Source organism: Diceros bicornis, chromosome 16 (genome assembly GCF_020826845.1).
Source record: "Diceros bicornis minor isolate mBicDic1 chromosome 16, mDicBic1.mat.cur, whole genome shotgun sequence".
NCBI classification, from domain to species: domain Eukaryota; kingdom Metazoa; phylum Chordata; class Mammalia; order Perissodactyla; family Rhinocerotidae; genus Diceros; species Diceros bicornis.
In genome coordinates, this window is record NC_080755.1 from 19,486,690 (window position 1) to 19,512,053 (window position 25,364).

Consider the following 25,364-nt stretch of genomic DNA (forward strand, 5'->3'; position numbering starts at 1 on the left):
CAGTCCTTTTTTTGCTGAGGAAGACTGGCCCTGGGCTAACATCCATGCCCATCTTCCTCTACTTTATATGGGACGCCGCCACAGCATGGCTTGACAAGCGGTGCATCGGTGCGTGCCCGGGATCCGAACCCCAGGCTGCCACAGTGGAGCGCGCGCACTTAACTGCTAAGCCACTGGACTGGCCCCCAGGAGTTAGTTTTTAATGGGTACAGAATGCCATTTCTGAAAAATGAAAAGAGTTCTGAGGGTGGGTGGTGGTGATGGCAGCACAACATAAGCCATGAACTGTACACTTAAAAATGGTTAAGATGGTAAATTTTATGTGTATTTTACCAGAATTTTTAAAAAAAGAAAAAATAATAACGGGATCTGAGATCAAATGCTCCTTGCTACCTATTGCTTATGTCATCATGAGTAAGTCCCTCACCTCTCCCCAAAGTGGGGATTTCATTAAGAACCTCACAGGGCTTGTAAAGATGAGATTAATTAATTCATATAAAACACTTAAAATAGTGCCAGGCATATATTAAGTAAGCAATAAATCTTAGCTATTATCATTATTATTAATAATACACGCCAGAGCTCCAGGTCCTCCAAGGTTGCATAGAGGCGAGGAGGCTTCAAAGGTTGGGATACTTCACCCTGTCACTGGGCAGCCAAGCTGTAGAGAAGCTACTTAGATGGCAGTATGCCTTATGAGTTCTGGCCTTAAAAGGTGAGGGAGTGAGGGAAAAAAACCTGCTCCTCCTGGAGCCCCAGCCAGGAGGGGTCACCATAGTCCCTGCTGGTGAGGTTCTCACTGCTGGCTGGCTGGCTGTCCTATCTAATCCCAAGACGACAGGGTGGCGACATGAGCCCCATCCCTTGACTGGTATGTGACACAAACTATGCCGTTTCTGGCTCAGCTCTCTTCCTGTTTTCTACATTTCACTTTATTGTGCACAACAGCAGGGTGAGATTTATTTTAAAAGAATTTAAAGGATTTATTCATTAAAGGAATAAAGAACTTTACCTATAAGTTTGATTCTGGATTTTTTTTTCTGAAAAACACCAGAAGCACTACAAAACACTCACTAAGGGAATAAGAGATGTGCTGAGGGTGACACAGCATTTTAGCTCTTCCCTAATTATGGTGGATCAGATGGGATCCTGGCCTAGGAACTTAATCTTTCATCTCTAAAGCAATGTTGTGTACGTTGGCAGTTCTCCACATATATCTCCCTGGGAAAATATACAGGCAAGATGGGACAGTCAAGTGTCTACTAGCCATTGGCTGCTCAACACGAGTTGGGTAGACTTTATATGAGTTACCAAGTCAATGAAAACAAGTGTGGTGTAAACTCTGGAGACCAAGGTGCGAAGGACACGGTTACATCATCAATTCAATGGGTATATTATTTTTTAATCATTTGAAAAGCTCCTAAAATTCTAAAAGGTTCTTTAAATCCAATTTTGTAACCTAGAATAATTTAAACATCTTCCTACTTCTTTTAGTGACTCAGAATGTAAACAATTAAGGAAATGAAGAGGCATACATCTGGGCCAAATAAAAGAGGGAGTGGAAAGGAAAAAAAAAGACCTGAGAGAACATATACACATAATTGCAGACTGCCATAAAAATAACCTCAACCTCTCAGAAGAGTTTATCATGCTATTTTAAAATATAGCAATGGGCTTGCAGTTTTATTGCCTCTATTAGTCTGTATTATTTTTAAATAATCTTACAATTATTTTAACTTAAAATCTACAGTTCCCTGGATATGTAATGAAAAACTCAGTGACATAAACTATATTTCGTTCCCTCTTGGAAATTCAGAGACACCATTTTTACTTCCAATACAATGAAGTTTGGTATTGGATTCTCTAGGCATTGTATACAACTAATTAGTACTGTGTATATTCCAATAACAGGAAAAGCAACAATGCACATTATGAAGATCAAGTTTCAGGAAGAAACATTAGCTAGAATACTTTTATCACTGAGAGCTTCAGTCAGCTGGAAAAATTAAATATTTATGCCAGGCAATTCTATCTTGTGACCCAGCTAAAAGCAAAGTTTAAATTTATCCATGCAAATTAATAGCAACCAACGATGAAACTGAAGAAACTCTTAATTGCAATTTCTCATCAGCTGACAAACTGAGAAGAAAAAAAAGAGAGAAGGCTGTTTCGTCACTTGAGCGCTATATAAACAATCCGAAGGCAAGGCCAATTTGACTCCAACTAAAATGGAAAATATTTTATATATGTAAAGTCTAGCATTGTAATGCCCAAATGTGCAAATATTCAATACCTGGGTTATAGAGTCTCAGGCCCTAGACTAAGTCTTTCCGCTCGTTTGCCCAGGTAGCCAGCCTGTGGGCAGGGTCCTCACCTAGGTAACCCAAGCACTAACTGAGCTTCTAGGCTCTTCACTAATAATCAAGGGCCAGCAGCAGTCTTGGCTCTGTTCCTTGGATGTGCCTTCTGCAAGATGACATTGGCACTGGCTCCTTCCTCCATAACATCTCTACCTCCCACAGCCACCAAGGATGTAAAAATTCATTCTTCTTACATTCAAGGGCCTCAGGGGGTCAAAAGTCTCTTTCCCATCTTGTGCTACTCAGTCCCCTCCCTCTCTACAAGATGTCTACCATCTATTAGTTTATCACTGCATAAGAGGTTCTTACTATCTGAATACCATTGATGATGCCCAAAACAGTCACACTAAGACCTCACAAGACAGTCCTCCTGGGGCCACTCTGAATGAGAAGTTTGAAAAAAGCCTGCTGCCCTCCTGCCTTTTGCTGAGTTAACAGTTGGTTATGCCACTGTTCCTCAGCAATCATAGACCAGCCCAAGGGGAACACAACAGGGGAATGAGTGGAAGACATACACCCAGAAATGAAGGAACTATGGAGCAGGAAAGAGACATGTGTTTGTGTGTGAAGTGAACCACATTATGGGCACCTTGGTGCAACCAGTGGTTAAAACAGGGAGAAAAAGTCAAGAAAAACTATGAGGAGGGCCAGCCCTGGTGGCCTAGTGGTTGTTTAGTGCACTCCACTTTGGTGGCCTAGGTTTGGTTCTTGGTCGTGGACCTACACCACTCTGTTAGCGGTCATGCTGTGCTGATGGCCCACATACCAAAAAAATAGAGGAAGATTGGCACAGATGTTAGCTCAGGGTGAATCTTCCTCAGCAAAAAAAAAAAAAAAAAAAAAAAACCTTTGAAGAAAAAGATTAAAAAAAAGATATTTCTTTCCTATTTTTCCTGTCTAGTAGCTGAATATTTTCGGAGTTGGGAGGCAGTGTGAACCCTCTTGCTGGAAGCATTTAACCAAAAGCTGTACATCAGCTAGATGGGAATGTGGAAGGAAAAGTAAAGCACTAGCTGGAACCCTGGACTGAATCAGTCTTCACACTGTGTTCATTCAAGGTACATTAAGACAGTCCAGCCAATAAGTGGACAGGGATACTTTAATGGAATTGATTTTCAGATGCTCAACCTCCATATGCATTCTTACCTAAAAACTGAGAGGCCTAAGAATGTACTTGCATTGGATATAATGCTGTTCCTCTGGTCCCACTTCTCCCTTTACAATCGCCCTTCTGCTACTTAAAATAAAAAAAAAGACATACCTCACATCATCCTGAATCACAGGATAGTACTCTTGCCCTGAAGTATAAAAATCTTCAGGGCACCAAATGAAGGGAGGTTTAGAAATACAGTACTGGTATCAATGAAGCCTCTTTTAGTCAGGCACTATTAATCTGCATGAGGCGTCCATGACTTTCCCTTTTTCAGGTAAGGGAAAGATTCGACACTAAAAATGAGGTCTTCTGGCCATTTCTCTCCGTGTTGGAATATTCTGATTTCAGAAGATACTAAAGTGAGGTGGTAGAGATGCTAAATTTTGTTTAACTACCTTGCTTCTTCTGTCCCCTGTCTCTCAAGTCAGAATTTATAATGTATCAGAGATTTGGTAAAGCTCCACATCTTATCTAGATCTATATCTATCTTAGATTTAGAGTTCAAGAACAGGACAGTTGCCACAGTGACATACACTAACATGTTCATCTAAATCCAAAAATAGCATCACACTCCTGTCAGCTGACCTGGGATGCATCTGGGTGCAGTTGGGCCCTATGGTTATACAGCTTGCTCTTGTATTTATTTAACAGAACGATGGTGGCATTCAAATCTCTATGGTATTTGGTTCCACTGGATATCTTTAAAAGAGTGATATAACATTTTCACATTAAAAAGTCAGTATTTATAATATATCAGGCAGGCATTCTGCATCAAGAGAAGGAGCTAACCGCTGCTGGCGGCCCGGGTTTGAATCCTGCACCGACGCACCGCTTGTCAGGCCATGCTGTGGCGGCATCCCATATAAAGTGGAGGAAGATGGGCAGGGATGTTAGCCGAGGGCCAGTCTTCCTCAGCAAAAAAAGAGGAAGATTGGCATGGATGTTAGCTCAGGGATGATCTTCCTCACAAAAAAAATAAATAAATAAAGAGAAGGAGCTAAATCTGTGGTTTTGAGGGAAAAATTTTAAAGCTCATGGTAAGACAAAAGCATTTCATCAGAAAATATTATATTGGCAAAGGTATGTTTCAGTGAAAAATATTTCAATTTTCTGAACCCCTTCTCAATATCGCAAGGTATACGTGAGCGAGAGGAAACAGTTACATGAATCAAGAGTTGAGAGCACTGGTAAAGCTTCTCCGGTACATTTTCCAGAGACCGAGACACCTGTTATTCCAATGAAAGGTAACAAGACACTTTGCAAGTTAGGGTTTTCCAAATTTTTGTTTTCAATTACACTGAAGGAAGTCCTAATTGAGTTGTCAGCTCATAGATCGTAAAAAATTATTTTTGATAATATAGTCATGCATCACTTAACAATGGGGATAAGTTTAGAGAAACATGTCGATACACGATTTCGTCACTGTATGAACATCATAGAGTGTACTTACACAAACCTAGATGGTGTAGCCTACTGTGTCTAGGCTATATGCACTAATCCTATAGGTCACCACTGTATGTGCAGTCCACCGTGGACCAAAACGTCGTTATGTGGTGCATGACTGTATATTATTATCTGATTTTTGGCATATAGTTGGGAAAGGATCAAGGAACTGAATGATATTGCTAGATATTAAAAAACACAAAATTCCTACTCCCATCTGTCTGTTAATAGGAGCAAGGTCTCTCAATCTTTGAGTCTATTAAAAAATAGCAACATAACTGTTACTGAAAATCCTGTCTCATTCTAGCAATGGAATCAGATATCTAAACCCAATTGAAAAAAATCCATTTTACGAATAACATTTTACCTTTTATGTTAATATTTTCATAAATTTTGTAATGTTTGTTATTTTGATCACTCATATACTAATATACGTAAGAATAACTTGATGGAAAGAAACTTTTAGAACTAAAGTCTTATGGTCACAGGATATAAATTTTAATTTTTATAGGTATTTTTTGTGATAGCAAAGTACAATAGAGTAATCCATAAAAGACCTTCAAAGATTTAAAAAATAAGTTAGGATAACATTCTATAGGAAATATGGAATAAAAATATGAGTTAAAGGAGCAAATGGAACTATAAACCTTTCAACTCTTAGCAGCTTACTCGTGTATTTATTTAACAGAACGATGGTGGCATTCAAATCTCTATGATATTTGGTTCCACTGAACACCTTTAAAAGAGTGATATAACATTTTCACATTAAAAGGTCAGTATTTATAATATATCAGGCCTTTTTCATCTCTTATAATAATCCAACACTAATATATACTATGATCCCAAGATATTTAGCAAACACAGGGCCTGCACTTGATGGCCCCAGCCGCAAATGCCTACTTAAATTTTGCACCAACGTGACTTGTTTTTCTCACCCTGGTGCTGGCCCTGGTTTTCAAAGTCATTAAGTAGGAACAGCTATGACCTAACCTCTGGGTGAGTCCTGCTGAAAAACCCAAAAGGATGGGAGAGAAGAGGAGGGAGAAAACAGGGAAAACATAGGACAATGGGATTATAGGATTAGATTCCTTCAACAAAAGGACAATGGGGGTAAGGAAATAAGGAACAAAGGTTTCAAACTATTAACCAATATCAGTATTAATTCTGAGCTGGGAATTTGGTAAAAGCTTTAAACACAAAGAGATTTAGGATTGAATTTCAATAATGTAAAGTATTCATTTCATGTAGTACAATCCAACATTTTGGTAACATAATCCTGTCCAAAACAGATTAGAAGAAAAAAAGGATGAGTGTCATTAGTTTTGGAAATCTAAGTCTCTATATTCTTTTCAGAAAAAAGCAAAGCAAAATGTGTATGTATGTGGAAGTGGAGGATGGGGGAAAAGTGAGCCTGGCGGCAGAGTGAGCCTGGCTGGAGAAGGTGCTGCAGGGCACTGTGGTCCAGACTGACAAATGCCTGAAGAATATACTCTGACTTGCCTTCCTTAATAAGACAAAATTATACCTAGGCCATACCTGGCAGATAAGCACCTATCATGAGTTCTTAAAATCCATGTATTTTGAATAATGATACTATACCATAAAACTATATCATCGTATCATAAATGAGGGGCATTAATTATAGAAAAAGTTGGGACTGAACCCTGGATGCATGTAGAATTGTGAGGTTGCCACCTGCAGAATGCTCACACTCTCCACTCTGATCTGGGATGGTCCTCAAGTCGACAGCAACATCATGAAAAGCTATGGTTCATTATCAAATTTCCTCTACTACTTTTAAGATATATTATTATGAAATTAAGAAACTGGGGATATGAAGCTAAGGGAAGAGCCAGGTGAAGGGTTGGTACATGGCTTTTGTAACTGAGATTTACCCACATAAAAAGGATCTGAAATGTTTGGATTGTTAACTGTAATAGAATCATGAAAGTGTAATGGAGGATTTTAAAAAATGATTTCACTTTGATTTAAGTGTAATAAAACCTGTGGATACTAATATTTTCTAAGTTTCGACCTATTTTCTTTTGGGGGGAGGAAGAAGGCAGATATGAGAAGGGTCGACAGCGGTCGACAGCAAAGATTACCTTTAAAAATTTACTCTAGTGATGATATTTGTATTTCTCTCTTAAGATACACCATACTTTAAAAACCTCTATTGTTGTCCAACATTTAGAGCTTTTGACTGAGTGTTTCTACTGCCTTCAAGAGTGATCCTACAGACAGACAAGCAGACAGTGCCCAAGGAACAATAATTCCAAGTGCTATATGATTTCCTTTCAATCTACGTTAATAAATATTCTTCTAGAATGTTAGTTTCTTATAAAACTTCAGAAGAGAACATGTTCCAAAAATATTATTTCCCCTGCAGCTCTTTCTCTGTGATTTTATTTAGTAAGTTATATAAATTTCAAAACATTTCATGGCGCCCTTTCACCCCAAACAGCTCTGCTTTTATTTACTTTATTTTATTTATGATTCAGCATAAGCATTTACTTTGCACAAATAGTTCTACACCTGAAAATAAAAGTAAAACAATTCTTCTAGAGAAATAGAGTATCTTTCAAAGTATGGCAAGTATGATACAACATAAGAATATTTCCTGTCTTTTAAAAAATGGTTAGTCTCCATCTAGACAGAATGCTTGCCTTAGACATAAACTACATGACTGTTTGGTCACTAGCCTGAACAAACTCATGACACCACCATTAAATCTGACACCCAGTCAGCTAAGAGATGGTAGGAGACAGACTCAAGCAAGAGAAATACAGAAAACTGTACTTTCCATGAGGGCCAAAAAGACAAAACCACATCTGAAGTTTTCATACAAACTCTGTTGACCAAATAGCTTTAGACAGATGTGGTACCCACTCTACAGTAACCATGGATTTCATTGATTAGCAAGTTGTGAAATCAATTTAATGAGCTGGAATCAGCATTAATTTAATATAATAGAAAATATCATCTATTGTAACAATGAGTATTCTTTTGTGACACTGGTTTTAATGTTAAAACACACACATATATACATATTTATATACTGGATCTCAGTGGTAATATGTTTATTAAGAGTTTGAAACACATTGACTCTGTGGCATATAAATAAATATTAATTTTCTATCCTGAAAATTTCAGTTCCAAAGAGACTAACATGTATAATTAAATTCTTACTTAAGAATATATATATACATTTGTCTATATGCATTTGGTTAGTCCTGATGAGTCTTAATATAATCAAAATAGGATTAGAGCCCATGTATTCTGATTCTCAAGTGTGATTAGCCGCTGATAATAATATTGAGCATTATGCTAAACCAGAGACTATCCTAGACTTTTTACATAAATTATCGTATTTATCTCTCAATATATCTATAAGGTATATTAATTTCTCCTAACTTAACACAGGAGGAAATGCTACTCAGGGAGGTACAGCAACTTGCCTAGGGTCTCACAGATAGGAAGCAGCAAGGATGGGATAAATCCCACAGTTTTTGGCTACAGAGCTCAACTAAATTACTCTCTAAGCAGCAGGATCAGAAAATATTTGTTTAAAATGAATGTTTCTGGGATTAGCTCCTTGGAAATCACATTTAGGAAGTCTCAGATGACATAACCCCATGCAGTGAACAGCGATATTAGAAAAATGCCAAAGTGTGCATATCACCAGCTGAAAGGATTTCAAGCGTCAGAATGAAAATGTTTAGAAAGTGAGTATACTTCTCAGGGCAGGAAAAGTTCTTGGAGTATTCCCAGGTTGCACACTAAATTGCAAAACTAAAAAAGGTATGTCCAAGGCAGATTCCTTAGCAGCTCAGGACTTGCATGTTTTTAAATTTTCATCATTCTAGTTGTTCAAATGTCATGCTAGAAGAATTAAGAGAACTTTACTCAGAATTCTAGTCTGACTAATGTCAGGGTGGTGATGTGGACTATTATTTTAAAGGGAATCCAAGGAGTTATAGAATAGTAAATTTTGCCATCCACCACCCTCCCCTCCAAATCAGATGCACCTGCACAGATAACTAAGCAGAGATATATTTCAAATATCTAATATACCATACTTACAAATTCAAAGTACAAAAACTTGTTCTGTACACAAAAGTGTAAGTGAAATTATATTCTACATTGTGGGGAGTCTGTTCGTTCTGAGAGAATTTCTAGGTAATTCTATCAGGAAATAACAAATGTGGTGACAACAGGAAAAGAGCATTTTCTTTTCCTATTTTCTTACAATGAAAAGTCACATTAAAGCCATATTAAATGGTATAAAGAGTAGTTCAAATTCTGTCAGGAAAACCTAATATAAAACTTCTCCTGATTTCTGATTGTCAAGTTTCCATAAATATTGGTGTGCATCACTTTTATGCCAACATTATGATTTCCTTCCAAAGGATATGCCATGAAATACCTATCAGCTTAATTTTATATTATAAAATTGATAGTTAAATTACCATTCCAATACATTTTCTGAGGATGCTCCAGATACTGAAGTCATTTCTGGAAAACATAGGGGAGGGCAAGCTTGTTCTGAAAAAAGAGAAGAAAAATAAAGATTTAATTTCAACGCCATTGACATTGGGAAGGAAAAGCTATTGTCGTTAATTGAGAGCCACAGGCATGTATGTATAAAGATACCTTAAAAATGTGCATCATATATGAATGAGCAACAGGTACACGAAAAGATGCTTAATATCCCTAGTCATCAGGGAAATGCAAGTTAAAATGAGATATCACCTCATGCCTATTAGAATGGCCATCATAAAAAAGACAAGAGAAAACAAATGCTGGCATGGATGTGGGAAAAGGGAATCCTTGTGAACTGTTGGTGGGATTATAAATTGGTACAGTCACTATGGAAAACAGTATGGAGGTTCCTCAAAAAATTAAAAATAGAACTACGATAGCACTTCCACTTCTGGGAATATATCTAAAGGAAATGAAAACACTAACTTGAAAAGATATTTGCACCCCCATGTTCACAGCAACATCATTTACAATAGCCAAGACATAGAAACAATCTGTGTCCATTGATGGATGAATGGATAAAGAAGTTGTGGTATAACAGGCAACACCACAGAAATACAAAGGATCATAAAAGATTACTACAAACAATTATATGACAACAAATTGGACAGCCTAGAAGAAATGGGTAAATTCCTAGAAACATACAATCTTCCAAGACTGAATCAGGAAGAAATAGAAAATCTGAAAACACTGATTACTAGTAATGAAATTGAATCACTAATCTAAAAAACTCCCAACAAACAAAAGTCCAGGACTAGACAGCTTCACAGGTGAATTGTACCAAACATTTAAAGAAGAGTTAATACCTATCCTTCTCAAACTATTCCAAAAAATTGAACAGGAAGAAATGCTTCCAAATTCATTCTATGAGGCCAGCATTACCCTGATATCAAAATTAGACAAAGGCATAAAAAAAAGATCACAGGCCAATATCACTGATAAACCAGATGTAAATATCCTCAACAAAAATATTAGCAAACCAAATTCAACAAGATATTAAAAAGATCACACACCATGATCAAGTGAGATTTATCCCAGGGATGCAAGGATGGTTCAATACCTGCAAATCAATGTGATACACCACATTAACACAATGAAAAATAAAAATCATATGATCATCTCAATAGATGCAGAAAAAAGCATTTGACAAAATTCAACACTCATTAATGATAAAAACTCTAAACAAAGTGGGTATAGAAGGAAGACACCTCAACATAATAAAGGCCATATATGACAAACCGACAGCTAACATCATGCTTAACGGTGAAAAGCTGACAGCATTTCCTCTAAGATCAGAAACAAGACAAGGATGTCTACTCTTGCCACTTTTATTCAACACAGTATTGGAAGTCCTAGCCACAGCAATCAGACAAGAAAAAGAAATAAAAGGCATCCAAATTGGAATGGAAGAAGTAAAACTGTCATTATTTGCAGATGACATGATACTCTATATAGAAAACCTAAAGACTTCACCAAAAAAAATTAGGACTAATAAATGAATTCAGTGAAGTTGCAGAATACAAAATCTATATACAGAAATCTGTTATATATCTAATAACAAACAATCAGAGAAATTTAAAAAACAATCCCCTTTAAAATTGCATCAAAAAGAATAAAATAGCTAGAAATAAATTTAACCAAGGAAATGAAAAACTTGTACTCTGAAAACTATAAGACACTGATGAAAGAAATTGAAGATGACGCAAATAAATGGAAAGATATACCATGCTCATGGATCAGAAGAGTTAATATTGTTAAAATGTCCATACTAACAGATTCAATGCAATCCCTATCAAAATATCAATGGCATTTTTCACAGAACTAGAGCAAATAATCCTAAAATTTGTATGGAACCACAAAGACCTCAAATAGCCAAAGCAATCTTGAAAAAGAAGAACAAAGCTGGAAGTATCATGCTCCCTGATTTCAGACTACACCACAAAGCATTAGTAATCAAAACTGTATGGTACTGGCACACAAACAGACACATAGATCAATGGAATAGAATAGAGAGCCCAGAAATAAACCCATGCTTATGTGGGCAATTAATCTATAACAAAGGAGGCAAGAATATACAGTGGGGAAAAGACAGTTTCTTTAACAAATGGTATTGGGAAAACTGGACAGCTATATGCAATAGAATGAAACTGGACCAATTTCTTACACTATACACAAAAATAAACTCAAAATGGATTAAAGACTTATATGTAAGACCTGAAACCACAAAACTTCTGGAAGAAAACATAGACAGTAAGCTCTTTGACATTGGTCTTAGCAATATTTTTTTGGATCTATCTCCTTAGGCAGAGGCAACAAAAGCAAAAATAAACAAATGAGAGTACATCAAACTAAAACGCTTTTGCACAGTGAAGAAAACCATCAACAAACTGAAAAGGCCTCTCCTACTGAATGGGAGAAGATATTTGAAAATGATATATCCAATAAGGGGTCAATATCCAAAATATATAAAGAACTCATACATCTCAATATCAAAGAAACAACCAATCCAAGTAAAAAATGGGCAGAGGACCTAAAGAGACATTTTTCCAAAGAAGACATACAGATGGCCAACAGACATAGGAAAAGATGCTCAACATCACTAATTATCAGGGAAATGCAAATAAAACAAAAATGAGATATCATCTCACACCCGTCAGAATGGCTATTATCACAAAAACAACAAATAACGAGCATTTGCAAGGATGTGGAGAAAAGGGAACCCTCACAGACTGTTGTGTAAATTGGTGCAGCCACTAGGTATGGAATGTAAATTGGTACAGCCACTATGCAAAGCAGTAAAAGTTTTAATCAAAAATTAAAAATAGAACTACCATACAATCCAGCAATTCCATTTCTGGCTATTTACCCAAAGAAAATGAAAACACTAATTTAAAAAGATATATGCACCCCTATATTCATTGAGGCATTATTTACAATAGCCAAGATATGGAAGCAACCTAAGTGTCCACTGACAGATGAATGGATAAAGAGAATGTGATATATATACAGATGTGTGTATGTACATATATGTATAGATATCTATCTATATATAAATATAGAGATGTGTGTGTGTATACACACACACACACACACACACACACATGTACAAACAATGGAATATTTTTTGTTAGTGCTATGGAGTCAATTCCGATTCCTAGTGACCCTGTGTAGGCAGAGCAAAACCCTGCCCAGTCTTTTTGTGCCATCTCTCACCTTCTGGCACTGTATCAGACAATGCTTCGCTGCTATTTATAGAGTTTCCATGGTCAATTTTTTTGTAGGTGGGTGGCCAGGTCCTTCTTCCTAGTCTGTCTTCGTCTGGAAGCTCCACTGAAACCTGTCCACTATGGGTGACCCTGCTGGTATTTGAAATACTGGTGGCATAGCTTTCAGCATCAAAACAATACACAGCTGCCACAGTATGACAAGCAACAGACAGGTGGTGTATTTTCCTTAGTGGGAAACAAACCTGAGCCGTGGTGGTGAGAGTGCCCAATCTTAACCACTAGACCACCAGGGCTGGCTACAATGGAATATTACTTAGCCATTACAAAAAAAATCTTGCCATTGGTGACAACATGGATGGACCCAGGGGGTATTATGCTAAGTGAAATAAGTCAGACAGAGAAAGACAAATACCATATGATTTCACTTATATGTGGAATCTAAAAAACAAAACAAATGAACAAACAAAACAAAACAGAAACAAACTCATAGATACAAAGAACAAACTGATGGTCACCAGAAGGGAGACGGGTGGACGGATGGGTGAAATAGGTGAAGGGGATTAAGAAGTACAAACTTCCAGTTATAAAATAAGTAAGTCATAGGGATATAATGTACAGCATAGGGAATACAGTTAATAGCACCATAATAACTTTGTATTACAGATGGTTACTAGACTTGTGAGGATCATTCATCATGTATATGTCAAATCACTACGTTGTACACTTGAGACTAATATAATATTGCATATCAATTATACTTCAATAAAAAGAGTTGTGGTATATATATACAATGGAATATAACTCAGCCATAAAAAACAAGGAAATTCTATCATTTGCAACAACATGGATGGACCTTGAAGGCATTATGCTAAGTGAAATAAGTCAAGCAGAGAAAGACAATACCATATAACCTCACTTACATGAGGAATATAATAAAAAAAAAAAAAAAAAAAAACACAAGACCATAAAAAAGAGATCAGACGTGTGGTTACCAGAGGCAAGGGACGGGGGAGGGGGAATTGGAGAAAGGTAGATAAAAGGCACAAACTTCCAGTTATAAGATCAATTAAGTACTAGGGATGTAATGTACAACATGATGACTATAGTTAACACTGCTGTATGATATACATGAAAACTGCTAAGAGAGTAGATCCTAAGAGTTCTCATGACAAGGAGAAAATTTTTTTTCTTTTCTTTTTATTGTGTCTATATGAGACGATGGATGTTAGCTAAACCTATTGTGGTAATCATTTCACAATATATGTAAATCAAACCATCATGCTGTACACCTTAAACTTAGTGATATATGTCAACTATTTCTCAATAAAGCTGGAAAAAAAGTTCATTGTCATAAATACCGTAAAACAGGGTCAATCTGGGGTTGTATCCTTGTTCACTGCTATTTTGGCCCCTGAAAAGTTTCACAGTGGATCATCTGGCCCTATGTCTTTGGTACCATTCTGATCCAAATTCTCCTACTTCTCCTCTGTTGGTGTCCAGCTGTTTGGACCACCTGAGATGTACACTGCTCTTTCACTTGCTGGCACATCAGACCCTGTTGTTTGGTTCATGACACACCTACCATATTCTGATATTTAATAAACTATTTTACTCTAGCTGTTAAATAATATAAACAAAAATGTCATTACAGAGCTTAGCTTAAGGTTTTTAAGAAATCAAATGGGAAAATGCAAACAAACTATAAAAGCCAAAGTAAAATTTAGGTTCTGCATCATACATTAGTACTTTCCTAAAGATACGGACAGTGAACAAAATTTAGCAACTCTAGATATATTGGAACACCACTTATAAGTTAATCTCTATAGAAGGAGCACTTTCAAAGCCTTTGCAGGGGTTTGGAAGTAGCCAGAAGGAGGGTGGCTATCAGCAGCAGAGCGTCTGTGGCTTGGATGAGCAACCCATCTGAGCTCAGGCATCCTGAGGCCACGCCTGGCCGGTAGAAAGCCAACCCCATTTCCACAGATCACAACGACAGCGCTACCAGAGGGAGGAGAAAGAGGTGCAGAGATCAACTTTCTAAAACACCGTTAGAATAATGCATTCTTTCCTGTTACCTTATGTTATGGCAAGGGATGCTGGTTTTCTAGTTGCCATTTGAAATATACCCATGTAACTAAAATATTAAAGAAAATATTAAACAAAAAAATTTATCTCCTAAAGAACCTCTATTCTTAAACTAAATTAATTTGAATTATTAGAAGTTAATAAAATTTTAAGTTTTTAAATAAGCAGCATTTTAAAAATCCTTCACTCTTCCGATTTCTTTTTCTTTTTTAGGAACATACACTGCTCATTTGGCATATCTGTCACCTAACCAATTTTCTGGATAAGTGGCCACAGATGGTATTTAAATCACATTCTCCACAATCCAAGACTATCAATCTCTGTGACGTGAACAATGGAACCCAGGGATAGAATCCCTGCCATTATCTTCCATTTGCACGTATAATACAGTTTTAGAGATATATATAAACTAAATTTTCCATCTCCTGTCTATGAAAAAGTCAGTCAGAAATGTACCATATACCTAGGAAGTTGGGAGCCCGAAATAAGCTTTATGAAAACTGAATGAAGGTCAAAAATGTTTACATTAAATGTATATGTATATGTTACAATCTGATTAAAGGTAAGAATAGCAGAAAGGCAAGAAAAGCAAGAAATATTTTGGAAGCAATAAAGGAGAAGATAAGAGACATCCAAGCTTTATTTTTATTCTCAATTTAGAAATCATCACAGGATTGCCAACCAGGAATCCCACTTGGGAATATCCTACACTCATTTTTATGCACATCGCTCTTTGTGGTGTTTTATTAAAATGTAGTAACTACTCATTTATGAGGAGGCCAGATTATCTGTAACATTAATTATCCATTCTAGAACACAACTAGAAAGCAGAGGTGAAAGGGATTGTGAAAGGTAAAGGGCTATCATAAAGCCCACACTATTTTCTTGTGCAAGACACACAGAGCCAAATGCAAATCCTCCTTCAGATCATATTGCCTGCAATAAACTGATCAGAAGCAGCAAGAGAAACACTGGTCCACAGGACAAATACAAAATGCAGAAGTTGTGGCATAGTAAATGACCTCAGCATTGTTGATGGCAATCTAAGTCAACAGCATAATGAGGCTGCCAAAGAAGCAGGTGCAATCTTGGGCTGCCAAAAGGAGAACATCAGCCAGAACATTCCCAAGGGGAACTCTACAATGGTCAGACTAAAGCTGGGATTCAGATCCACATGCCACTTTTAAAAGGAACCTTAATACTCTCACTCAGGAGGACTTATCAGAGGTTAGGCAAAGGTGTCTAGAAAACATCTCTTATAAGCAATAGCTGAAGGAAAAGTGTAGTCTAGAAGAAAAAAAAGAAACTGGAGGTCTGGGGAACACCGGCATGATAGAGGTCTTCGGGTACTAGAGGATGAGGCCAGCCAGGCATGTAGGAATAATAACATCCCCATAATCCCACCCCCACCAGCTGCAGCATTCCATATGCACCTTTGACTGCTTTTTCTCCACATCACTAATCAACATGTGACATATTATAAGGTCTCCTGAATATTTGCTGACTATATCCCCCACAACAGTATGTAAGCTTCCTGAGAAGTCATGTTTCATCTACTGCTTATATCTCTGTTGCCCAGGACAAGGCCTAACACAGAGAAGGAGTGTAAGTATTTGTTGAACAAACTCTGGAATTTTTAAGGCCTTTTAGCACATATTCTCTCTTTCATAAAGAATTTGGTTTATTCTATGCTACTCACGAGATTAGGACTAGGACCATTGGTGGAAGATACAGGAGGGCTGACATAAAGATTTGTCTTATAATTAATTCCAAAAATGGGAGACAAGAAATTCTTATTAAAGAAGAGTTTCAGAGGCTGGAGGATTCCCTTCAGACATGGTCCAGAAAGGCATTCCTGCACTGGGTGGGAACTTAGTTTAGATCAGCTAGGCTGGGGATGTTGCTAAACATGCTACAGGGAACAAGACAGGCCTCCATAACAAAGAACTATCCAGCCCCAAACGTCAGTAGTGCCAAAGTTGAGAAACTTGCCAAAGAATTACAATAAGACCTTCACAGATAATTTTAAATTTTATAGTAGCTACGTTAAAGAAGTAAAAAGGAACAAGATAAATCAACTTTAATAATATATTTTATTTAACTCAGTATGTCCAAAATATTAGCATTTCAACATGTAACATAAATATTAATAAGATATTTTATACTCTTTTTTCCATAGTAAGTCTTCAAAATTCAATGTGTATCTTACACTTAGAGCACATCTCAATTTAGCTACTAAATTTTCCACAAAGTGAAATATAGTCTTACCAAAATAATAAAGTTATGTTTAATGGAAAAACATTTTTACACTGCTTGATTTTTACAACTTAAATCTATATTAATTAAAATTAAATAAGACTAAAAATTCAGCTTCTTAGTCATACTAGCCATATTTCAAGTGCTCAAAAAACACATGTGGCTAGTGGCTACTATTGGACATATTAGATTTCTGTGATTACTTCTGAAAACAAAAGAATACTATTGCTCTAAGATTATAGGGGAAGTGCAAAAAATTGCTCAATTATTGGAGTCCAAAGTCAATGAAAGACAAAACAGTCCACAGCCTAATCATCAAGAAAGTGCTAAATCTTCTGTAGTATTATTTAAAGAAGCAGAGGGAATAAATTTTTTTAAAAATTAGGTAGCAGACTAAAATTTTAAAAAATGATTTATACTGAAAGTATACATTTCTATTGAAAATTTTCACTTGCCATGGTGGGGGAAAATAAAAAGAATTCCCTAGTGATATTGGATGAAGGAGGTGTTACTCCAGGCAGAAATAAGGGGAGAGAAGCAATCAGAAATTTCAGGCTGAAAGCATAGATCAATTATTCTCTTCCCTTGGAGTTTATCTGAGAGTCATTATCCTGAATTCTATGCTTCCTTTTTTTCTTTGCACAGAGAGAAAACACCCTGTACCAGGGACTGAGAGTGATATGTCCTGGTTCTATTTTCAACCATACAGACGACATTATGAGTATCTACACAACAACACAATAACTGGTTTTTAAGTGACAAGTCTCATCACAATTGTTTTATCTACCTGATGGAAATGGCTCAGCTTGTTATCCCACCATTATTCCCTGCTACACAATGTTGCAGACAGACCTCAAACTAAACCAAATTAATTTATGAAGTGTGGCTAACAAATGCTGTGCAAGAATCCCCTTATTCTGAAAAGACTTGTGCAAGTTCAGGAGGTCTAACTCCCAAATCGTTAAAACATATTTTGGATGGCAGAAACTATATGTAAGGCTCAGCCTGACAGTCTCTCAAATTCAGGGGAACTGCACAGATCCTCTCAACGCACTCGCTAGGCACCGGGCCTACTGCCTTCCTTCTGCATCATGGATTACTAGGTTAAACACAGAACACTGTTTGCTCACAGAGACTCTTTGAAAAAAGTAGAAAAAGATTATAAAACAAAGGCAGGAAAAACATGTTATGATCATAATCTATATGTGAAACTTTAAATAAACAGCCATCTTTCAATATTTTCCTTACGGACAAGATAAAAACACCATTCTATTAATAGTCACTCCAGAAAAAAAGGGAAATCTCTTAATTCATAAAGTTTTGTAATCTAATTCTTAAATTTTTAGAAATTTAGGCTCTATATCAAAACCAAGACAACATATACAACAACAAAAATAATCTTCTTGAGCATTTACCAAATAGAAGTAAACGTAATTAAATGGGAAAAAAACTAAACTATGTGGCTCATTTTTCAAATTACAAAATAATACATTATTATATAACAAGTGAAACAATCCACAGATAAAGAACAAGCTGGTCATCTATTCCTACCTCCAATACCAACATAACAGCCTAGGATGCTCCCTTCCATACTTTTCTCCTCGCACAAGCATATACAAGTATATATTTTTTTACTGAAATATTACCCTACAGGTCACACTGTTTTTCCCCTAAATAATAACATGTCAAGGATACCGCTTCAAGTTTATAGATGTAAGTGTATCTCTCTTTCTAATATCTTTATGCACAGGTACACATGAACATACGTGTAACTTTACGTAAGGAGCATATCATATATGCTGGTTTTATTTTAACAGTGTTCCCCCTACCCCCTTTTGTTTTTTGCTTGCCACTCCACTTCCCCATCTCTGCCACCTCTGTACAGTCATGCATCACTTAATGACGGGGATGCATTCCAAGAAATCCGTCATTGTGCGAACGTCATAGTGTGTGCTTACACAAACCTAGATGGCATAGCCTACTACACATCTAGGCTATATGATACTAATCTTATGGGACCACTGTCGTCTATGCTGTCTGTCATTGACTGAAATGTCATTATGCAGCACCTGACTGTACTACTGTAACCCATGTTAAAAATCTGATATGCATTTTTCTACATTTTCTCAAATAGTCACAAATAGAACATGCACGTGTGCACACACAAAGGAGCTTTCTGACTTTAAGATTTCAAAATAGAATACTAGTCATACACACTGCTCAATGGTTTGCTTTTCCCATTCAATATTTCCTGGAAATTTTCTCAAGTCAAAGAAACTAATTCTTTTAATGAATGAATAATATTCCATGACAAGACTACTGTATATCAAAATATACTCTGTTATTCCCATGAAAGGCATTCACTGTTTTCATTCTTTTGCCAAAACAAACAACGGTGCAAAAACATCTTAACACATTATATTCCTATTTAAATCTGATGCTTTCATTTCTATGGGATAGAGTACCAGGAGTAAGATTGCTGGGTCAAAAAGTCTCTCTGTTTTAGATTTCCATGGATGTTGCCAGATTGCTTTCTGAAAAGGTTTTAACAATTTCATATTTCACCAATAATCTATGAGAGCACTTTTTCCCACATCTCCACCAGCAGTACTTGGTGTCAACACGTGTTCTTACCCAAGTTTTGTCGGTCTGACTACTAAAAGTGATATCACATTGCTATTTTATTTTTCTTTGACTGCTAATAAGTTAGAACATATATGTTTAATGACCATTTGGATTTACGCATCTGTAAATTGTCTTCATTTATAACCATTAGATTTTTTTCTGTCAATTTGTAAGAATTTGTTGTATATGATAGATACTAATCTTTTGTTTTTTATTGATCTTTTATATAGATTGCAAATAGAATCATTTGCAGGTTCAAAAAAATTTTTACAATCAAATATATCTTTTGTGGGTTTTTTTGCTTTTGGGTTTTGTGTCTTGGTTAAGAAGGCTAAGAAGGCTTCTGCCACTCCAGAGTTTTTTTTTTTTTTTGTGAGGAAGATTGGCCCGGAGCTAACATCTGCCAATCCTCTTTTTTTTTTTTTTTTTTTGCTGAGGAAGACTGGCCCTGGGCTAACATCCGTGCCCATCTTCCTCTATTTTATATGGGACGCTGCCACAGCATGGCTTGACAAGTGTTGCGTCGGTGCGCGCCCGGGATCCGAACCAGCAAATGCCGGGCCACCACAGCGGAGTGTGTGCACTTAACCGCTTGTGCCACCAGGCTGGCCCCCCAGAGTTTTTTTTACATGATGTTCTAAATCTTTAAAGACTAAAATATATACGCATATCTCAAGCCACTATCTCTACATAAAAACAGCTAGGTACCTTTAAGGGTTTGTCCTTGCTCGTTCATCATGGACCACTCTGACTACAAGATTTTTGTGTGCTCTCGCCTCTAAGCCTTTCACAATGGGGCCTGTGAAGTCGCCCAGTTCCCTTTCTTACAAGACAAGGAGCTCTCTCTCCAACATTTTTCTTACCCACGCTTCCAGGAATCTTAATAGTCTACATTTTTATTTAGCTTCATTCCAGCTCTCTCCCCTTTAAAAAGATCCTTAATCATTGATCTGTATGCTTCACAGAGGACAGGAAAAGTTAAGTTGCTTTTAAAAGCAACATTTTCACAAATACTGTGACCTCACACTATTACTGAGCTAACTTTAAATGAGTTCTACCACGATGAAGTGTTTGAACACTAATAGCTAACATTTAGTGGGTGTTTACTCCATTTTAGACCTATGTTAATCATTTAACATGCATCACCTCATTTAATCCTCAAAATAATCCTATAAACTAAGCACTCATTAAATAACTTGTCCATGGTCACAAATTTAATAAGTAGTAGAGTAGAACCGGGATTCTTTAACACCAGATCCTTAGCTCCTTGGTTTTAGAGCTCTGATTGCCACTTTGCACAAACTTGAACAAGTAACTACCTAACTATTCCAAGCCTCAGTGTTTCTACTTAGAGAATGACAATACTATTTCAGATGGTCATGATGAGGTTCCAATGAGGCAATGCATATAGAGTAGTGTTTTTTAAACTTTGAGTCCTATTCACCGGTGGTTTGTAAACTCAATTTATTGGTTCATATAACCAGCATTTAAAAAACGAAATAGAATACATCTAGCAAGGATAGGTATTGTAAAGGAAAATTTTGTTCTGATAATACATACGTACCCCATATGTGTATACTATGTGGTCAAATAGAAAATATATATATATATTTTACTATGGGACTTTGTCAGTGACGTAGAACATTCAGACCAGTGCCTGGCAGGTAGAAACTCTCAAAATAAAGTAGATATTGACATTATTATTAAATATTTCAGGGAAAAACCATCTCATTTTTCTGAGTTGTTAAAGATTTAAAACCACTACTACTTTCTGGAGGGATAATTTACTAATTACAGTTTCAAAAGATGATCTATTAAAATGGCTGTTTTTTTAACAATATTCCTAACTATATAAAGATTTGCAGAGAAACAGGTAAGAAGTACTTCTATTACCGTAGAGAAAATTAGATAATGAGATGGTTTCGACACTTGTGCTATTTCCCCCTGTTAAGGCTTTACACAGGATGACCAACGGTTTGGCCAGTGGTCTCACTTGTGATCAGATACCAGTAAGGCTTGAGGAGATTTTTTTTGAACTCCAAACCCTGGGGCCAGAATCTCTGGTTGGGGGCAGGGGAATCTTAAACAAAGGTTCTTTAAGCAGATGTGGCTAAGGTATAATAAAGCAACTTGGGAGGGACTCCAACTTGGTGAAGTCCCTTTCTTTCTTGTCACTTAATGTTATTCTTTGTTTTAATGTCATAAGACCTGGGTGAAAGTGCTAGAACAATTCTGCACAAATAACATTTTTCATTTAAATGAAATGATGAAAGAGAATATACTAATAAATCCCACATTTAATTTTATTGTGCTTTAAACATTCCATTGACATTATTAAATCGTATTAACACTGACTACTGTCTTCAAACTTGAGGGTACTTCCTTTCACGAAATACATCCTTCAGAGAAGACTTTAAGCATGGCTCTTCCATTCAGCCTTCTCATTGGCACCTACTTGGGGAATCATCTGGAACTCAAAGATGCTGTCAGCAATGGAATTTTAAAAGCAACTCCAATGTTTGAATTTAAAACACTGAGGTCGGCCAGTGTTCCATGCTCTGCTTGAATTTCACAATTCTTTATTTTCTCTATCTTCATTCATCCTTTCTGTTGTTTTTGTACACATTTGCCACTCACTAGACTGTAATTCCCCCTGAGGTTAGGGATTATGTCTTATTCTCTTCTGCATCCCCTACAGTGCAGAGTATTTTGCATGTAACAAGTGCTCAATGTTTTAAAATAAATGGTTTTACCTGTCTCTTAAGTTAAAATGGGCCAAAGAAAGAAACATAGCAAAAAAATGAAAGAGATGGATAAACAGCATATGAGGTATGAAGAACACAAATAAACAAATTTTCTGTCTGTAAGCCACCTCTTAAGAAAATATTTTCAAAACCAAATTCCTTAACAGACATTTTCACTGGCACTGAACAATTAAACATTTGTTCCTATTGTTAAATATTCTGAAGGAATCGTAATTTTAAGGATATTCATTAGGATATTTAGAAAAGAAAAAACCTAATTCTAACCTTTGATTCAAGATCAAAAGAATGAAAGAAAAATCTAAGAAAATAATTTCATAGAGAAGCAGACGTCAATACATCTACAACTGTAATATTGAAAATTTGTATATGTTCAGGTATATATATATATTATGTGTTTTCCACTTATCTGTGCGTATCTATTTGCAGTTATTAGATACTTATCTTCTCTCTTTTCAACTATAAGAATTCTTCTTCCCCTCTCCCCCAAATCCTTTCTTCCACAAGTCCCAATGTAAATGTAATCCTAGTGAACACAGCTTGTATTTGAATCTAATCATCTTTAATTTTGATTGCACTATTGATGTTTACTAAACAAATTGAAACAGTCTTCCAAATTAGGAAGCCATTAGAAACAAACTATAAATTATACTCACAAAATTGAAGATTAGATTTTAAAATGATGTTATAAGAGTAAATTATTGTAGTAATAAAAAGTCATTTCATTTTCTCAAATTATGTATAAGCTTACTGGAAACAATATTTACATAGTTCATCTGGAATATAGTTCACAAATCTATTCTTTAAAAAGGGTTGAAAAGGAAGTGATGTGTGGAGAAGCCTAGTAATCTCATCATTGATGGGTATACATATTCTTACTTACAAGTCATATGAAAAGCAACAAGTTCCATTTTTGCAAATTTACCATTCCTCTCTAGTCCTTCTTCCTCTTGGTGTTAGGACAAGAACCACAGAGAATGCAACAGTCTTATTCACCCTCCACTTATTTCTTGGGAACATGCAAGGCTGTTGTTGCAGATTTACTTAAATTGTTATTACCATTAGATTCTAAGCTCTGTTGAATTTGCAGTGGGAACACAGCAGGTACTCAGCAAATGTTACTATGATAAACTTTATACCAGTTGGCTTTCTATTAATTAAAGATCTAAATTGAATAAACTGTCCCACAATGAATTTATAATATAATTTTTCCATAGTAACAACCAAAAAAAAGGGCTGTTTGTTTACTCTGATAAACTAAAATATGTCATGTCATTCTCATCAAAAGATACTAATGAAGCTAACTTGAAGAACACACATCATCAGTGATACTAGAGAGAGCCAAGCCAAGTATTAGTGGTTAAAAGTTTGGGGTAAGCAAAGATTTCTTAGGAAGGATGCAAAAAAGCCATAATATCACAGAGAAAAAATATAAAGTGGACTTCACTAAAATTAAAAATTTCTGTTCAAAGAAGATATTAAAGACGTCTGTCATGTCACATATATTTGATAAAGGATTATATCCAGAATATATAAATAATTCCTACAAATCAATAATACAAAGACATACAACCCAATTTAAAATGGGCCAAAGTCTCAGACACTTCACAAAGAAAGACATTAACAATGGCTCATAAACACATGAACAAGTCCTTAAAATCATTTAGGAAATGTAAATTAAAAACACAACGCGATACCATGTCATACCCATGAAATACCAATTGCTGGTGAGGATATGGAGCAACTGAAATTCTCACATATTGCTGAGAAATGGTACAATGACTTTGGAAAACAATATAGTAACATCTTATAAAGCTAAACATACACCCTTCTCTAGGACCCAAAAATTCTACTCCTACATAACAAAAAGAATGAAAACATGTCCATAAAAAGATGTGTATAAGAACATTTAGAGCAGCTTTGTTCATAATAACTACAAACTGGAAACAATCCAAATGTCCATCAACAGGGGCATAGAGAAACAAATTGTGGTATTTTCAAACAATGGCATAACACTCAACAATAAAAAACAATGAACACTGATATAAACAACAAGGATGAATCTCGAAAACATTATGTCGAGTGATTGAAACCAGATTCAAAAAGAGTACATACTGTATGATTCCGTCTATAATGCAGATCGAGAATAGGCAAGACTAGTCTACAGTAACAGAAATCAGCACAGTGGTTGTCTATGGAGGGTGGGGACTGACTGGAAGGCAGTTAGAGGGAAATTTCTGGAGTGATGGAAAGGCTCTACAACTTGACTGGTGTGTTAGTTACATGGGTATATGCATTTGCCAAAACTCATCAAATTATATATTTAAGATCTGTGAATTTCACTGTATATAAATTTTACTTGAACAAAGAAACAAAAAGAAATTATAATGTAATTTGCTGTTATAGATCAACATTTCTCAAACTTTTTGGTCTTAAGATCAATTTAACTCTTAAAAATTATTTCGGACCCCAAAGAGTTAGTTTTCTTTTACTGTGGATTATATCTATCACTATTTACTGTATTCCAAAAAATTAATTTTTTACTTATTAATCCAATAACAGTAAAACCAATAAGTTAACATTTTTTATGAAAAAATAACTATATTTTTCAAAAAAAAAATAGTAAGAAGAGTGCCATCATTTTACATTTTTGCAACCTCTCTGTCTGGATTATCAGAAGATAGCTGGCTTCTCATGACTGCTTCTGCATTAAATCTGTGATATCACACATCATGTCATCTCTAGAAAACTCCACCATACACTTATTGGTGAATGATAATGAAAAAGGCAAATGTCTTAGTGATATTAAGAAAATTGTTTTAACCTTGTGGTTCCCCCGGAAAGGGTCCTGGGGACCCCCACCCCAAAAAATGATCCACAGACTCCACTTTACAGAACCACTGGCACAGAC

General features: G+C 36.0%; 1 protein-coding gene across 1 annotated transcript in view; it reads right to left on the reverse strand.

Moving 5' to 3' along the window:
- OSBPL1A (oxysterol binding protein like 1A) overlaps window positions 1–25,364 on the reverse strand; it is a 130,124-nt gene that overhangs the window by 22,236 nt on the left and 82,524 nt on the right. Inside the window, 1 exon segment of the mRNA XM_058556906.1 lies at window positions 9,426–9,501. Coding sequence (XP_058412889.1) covers window positions 9,426–9,501 — 76 coding nt within the window.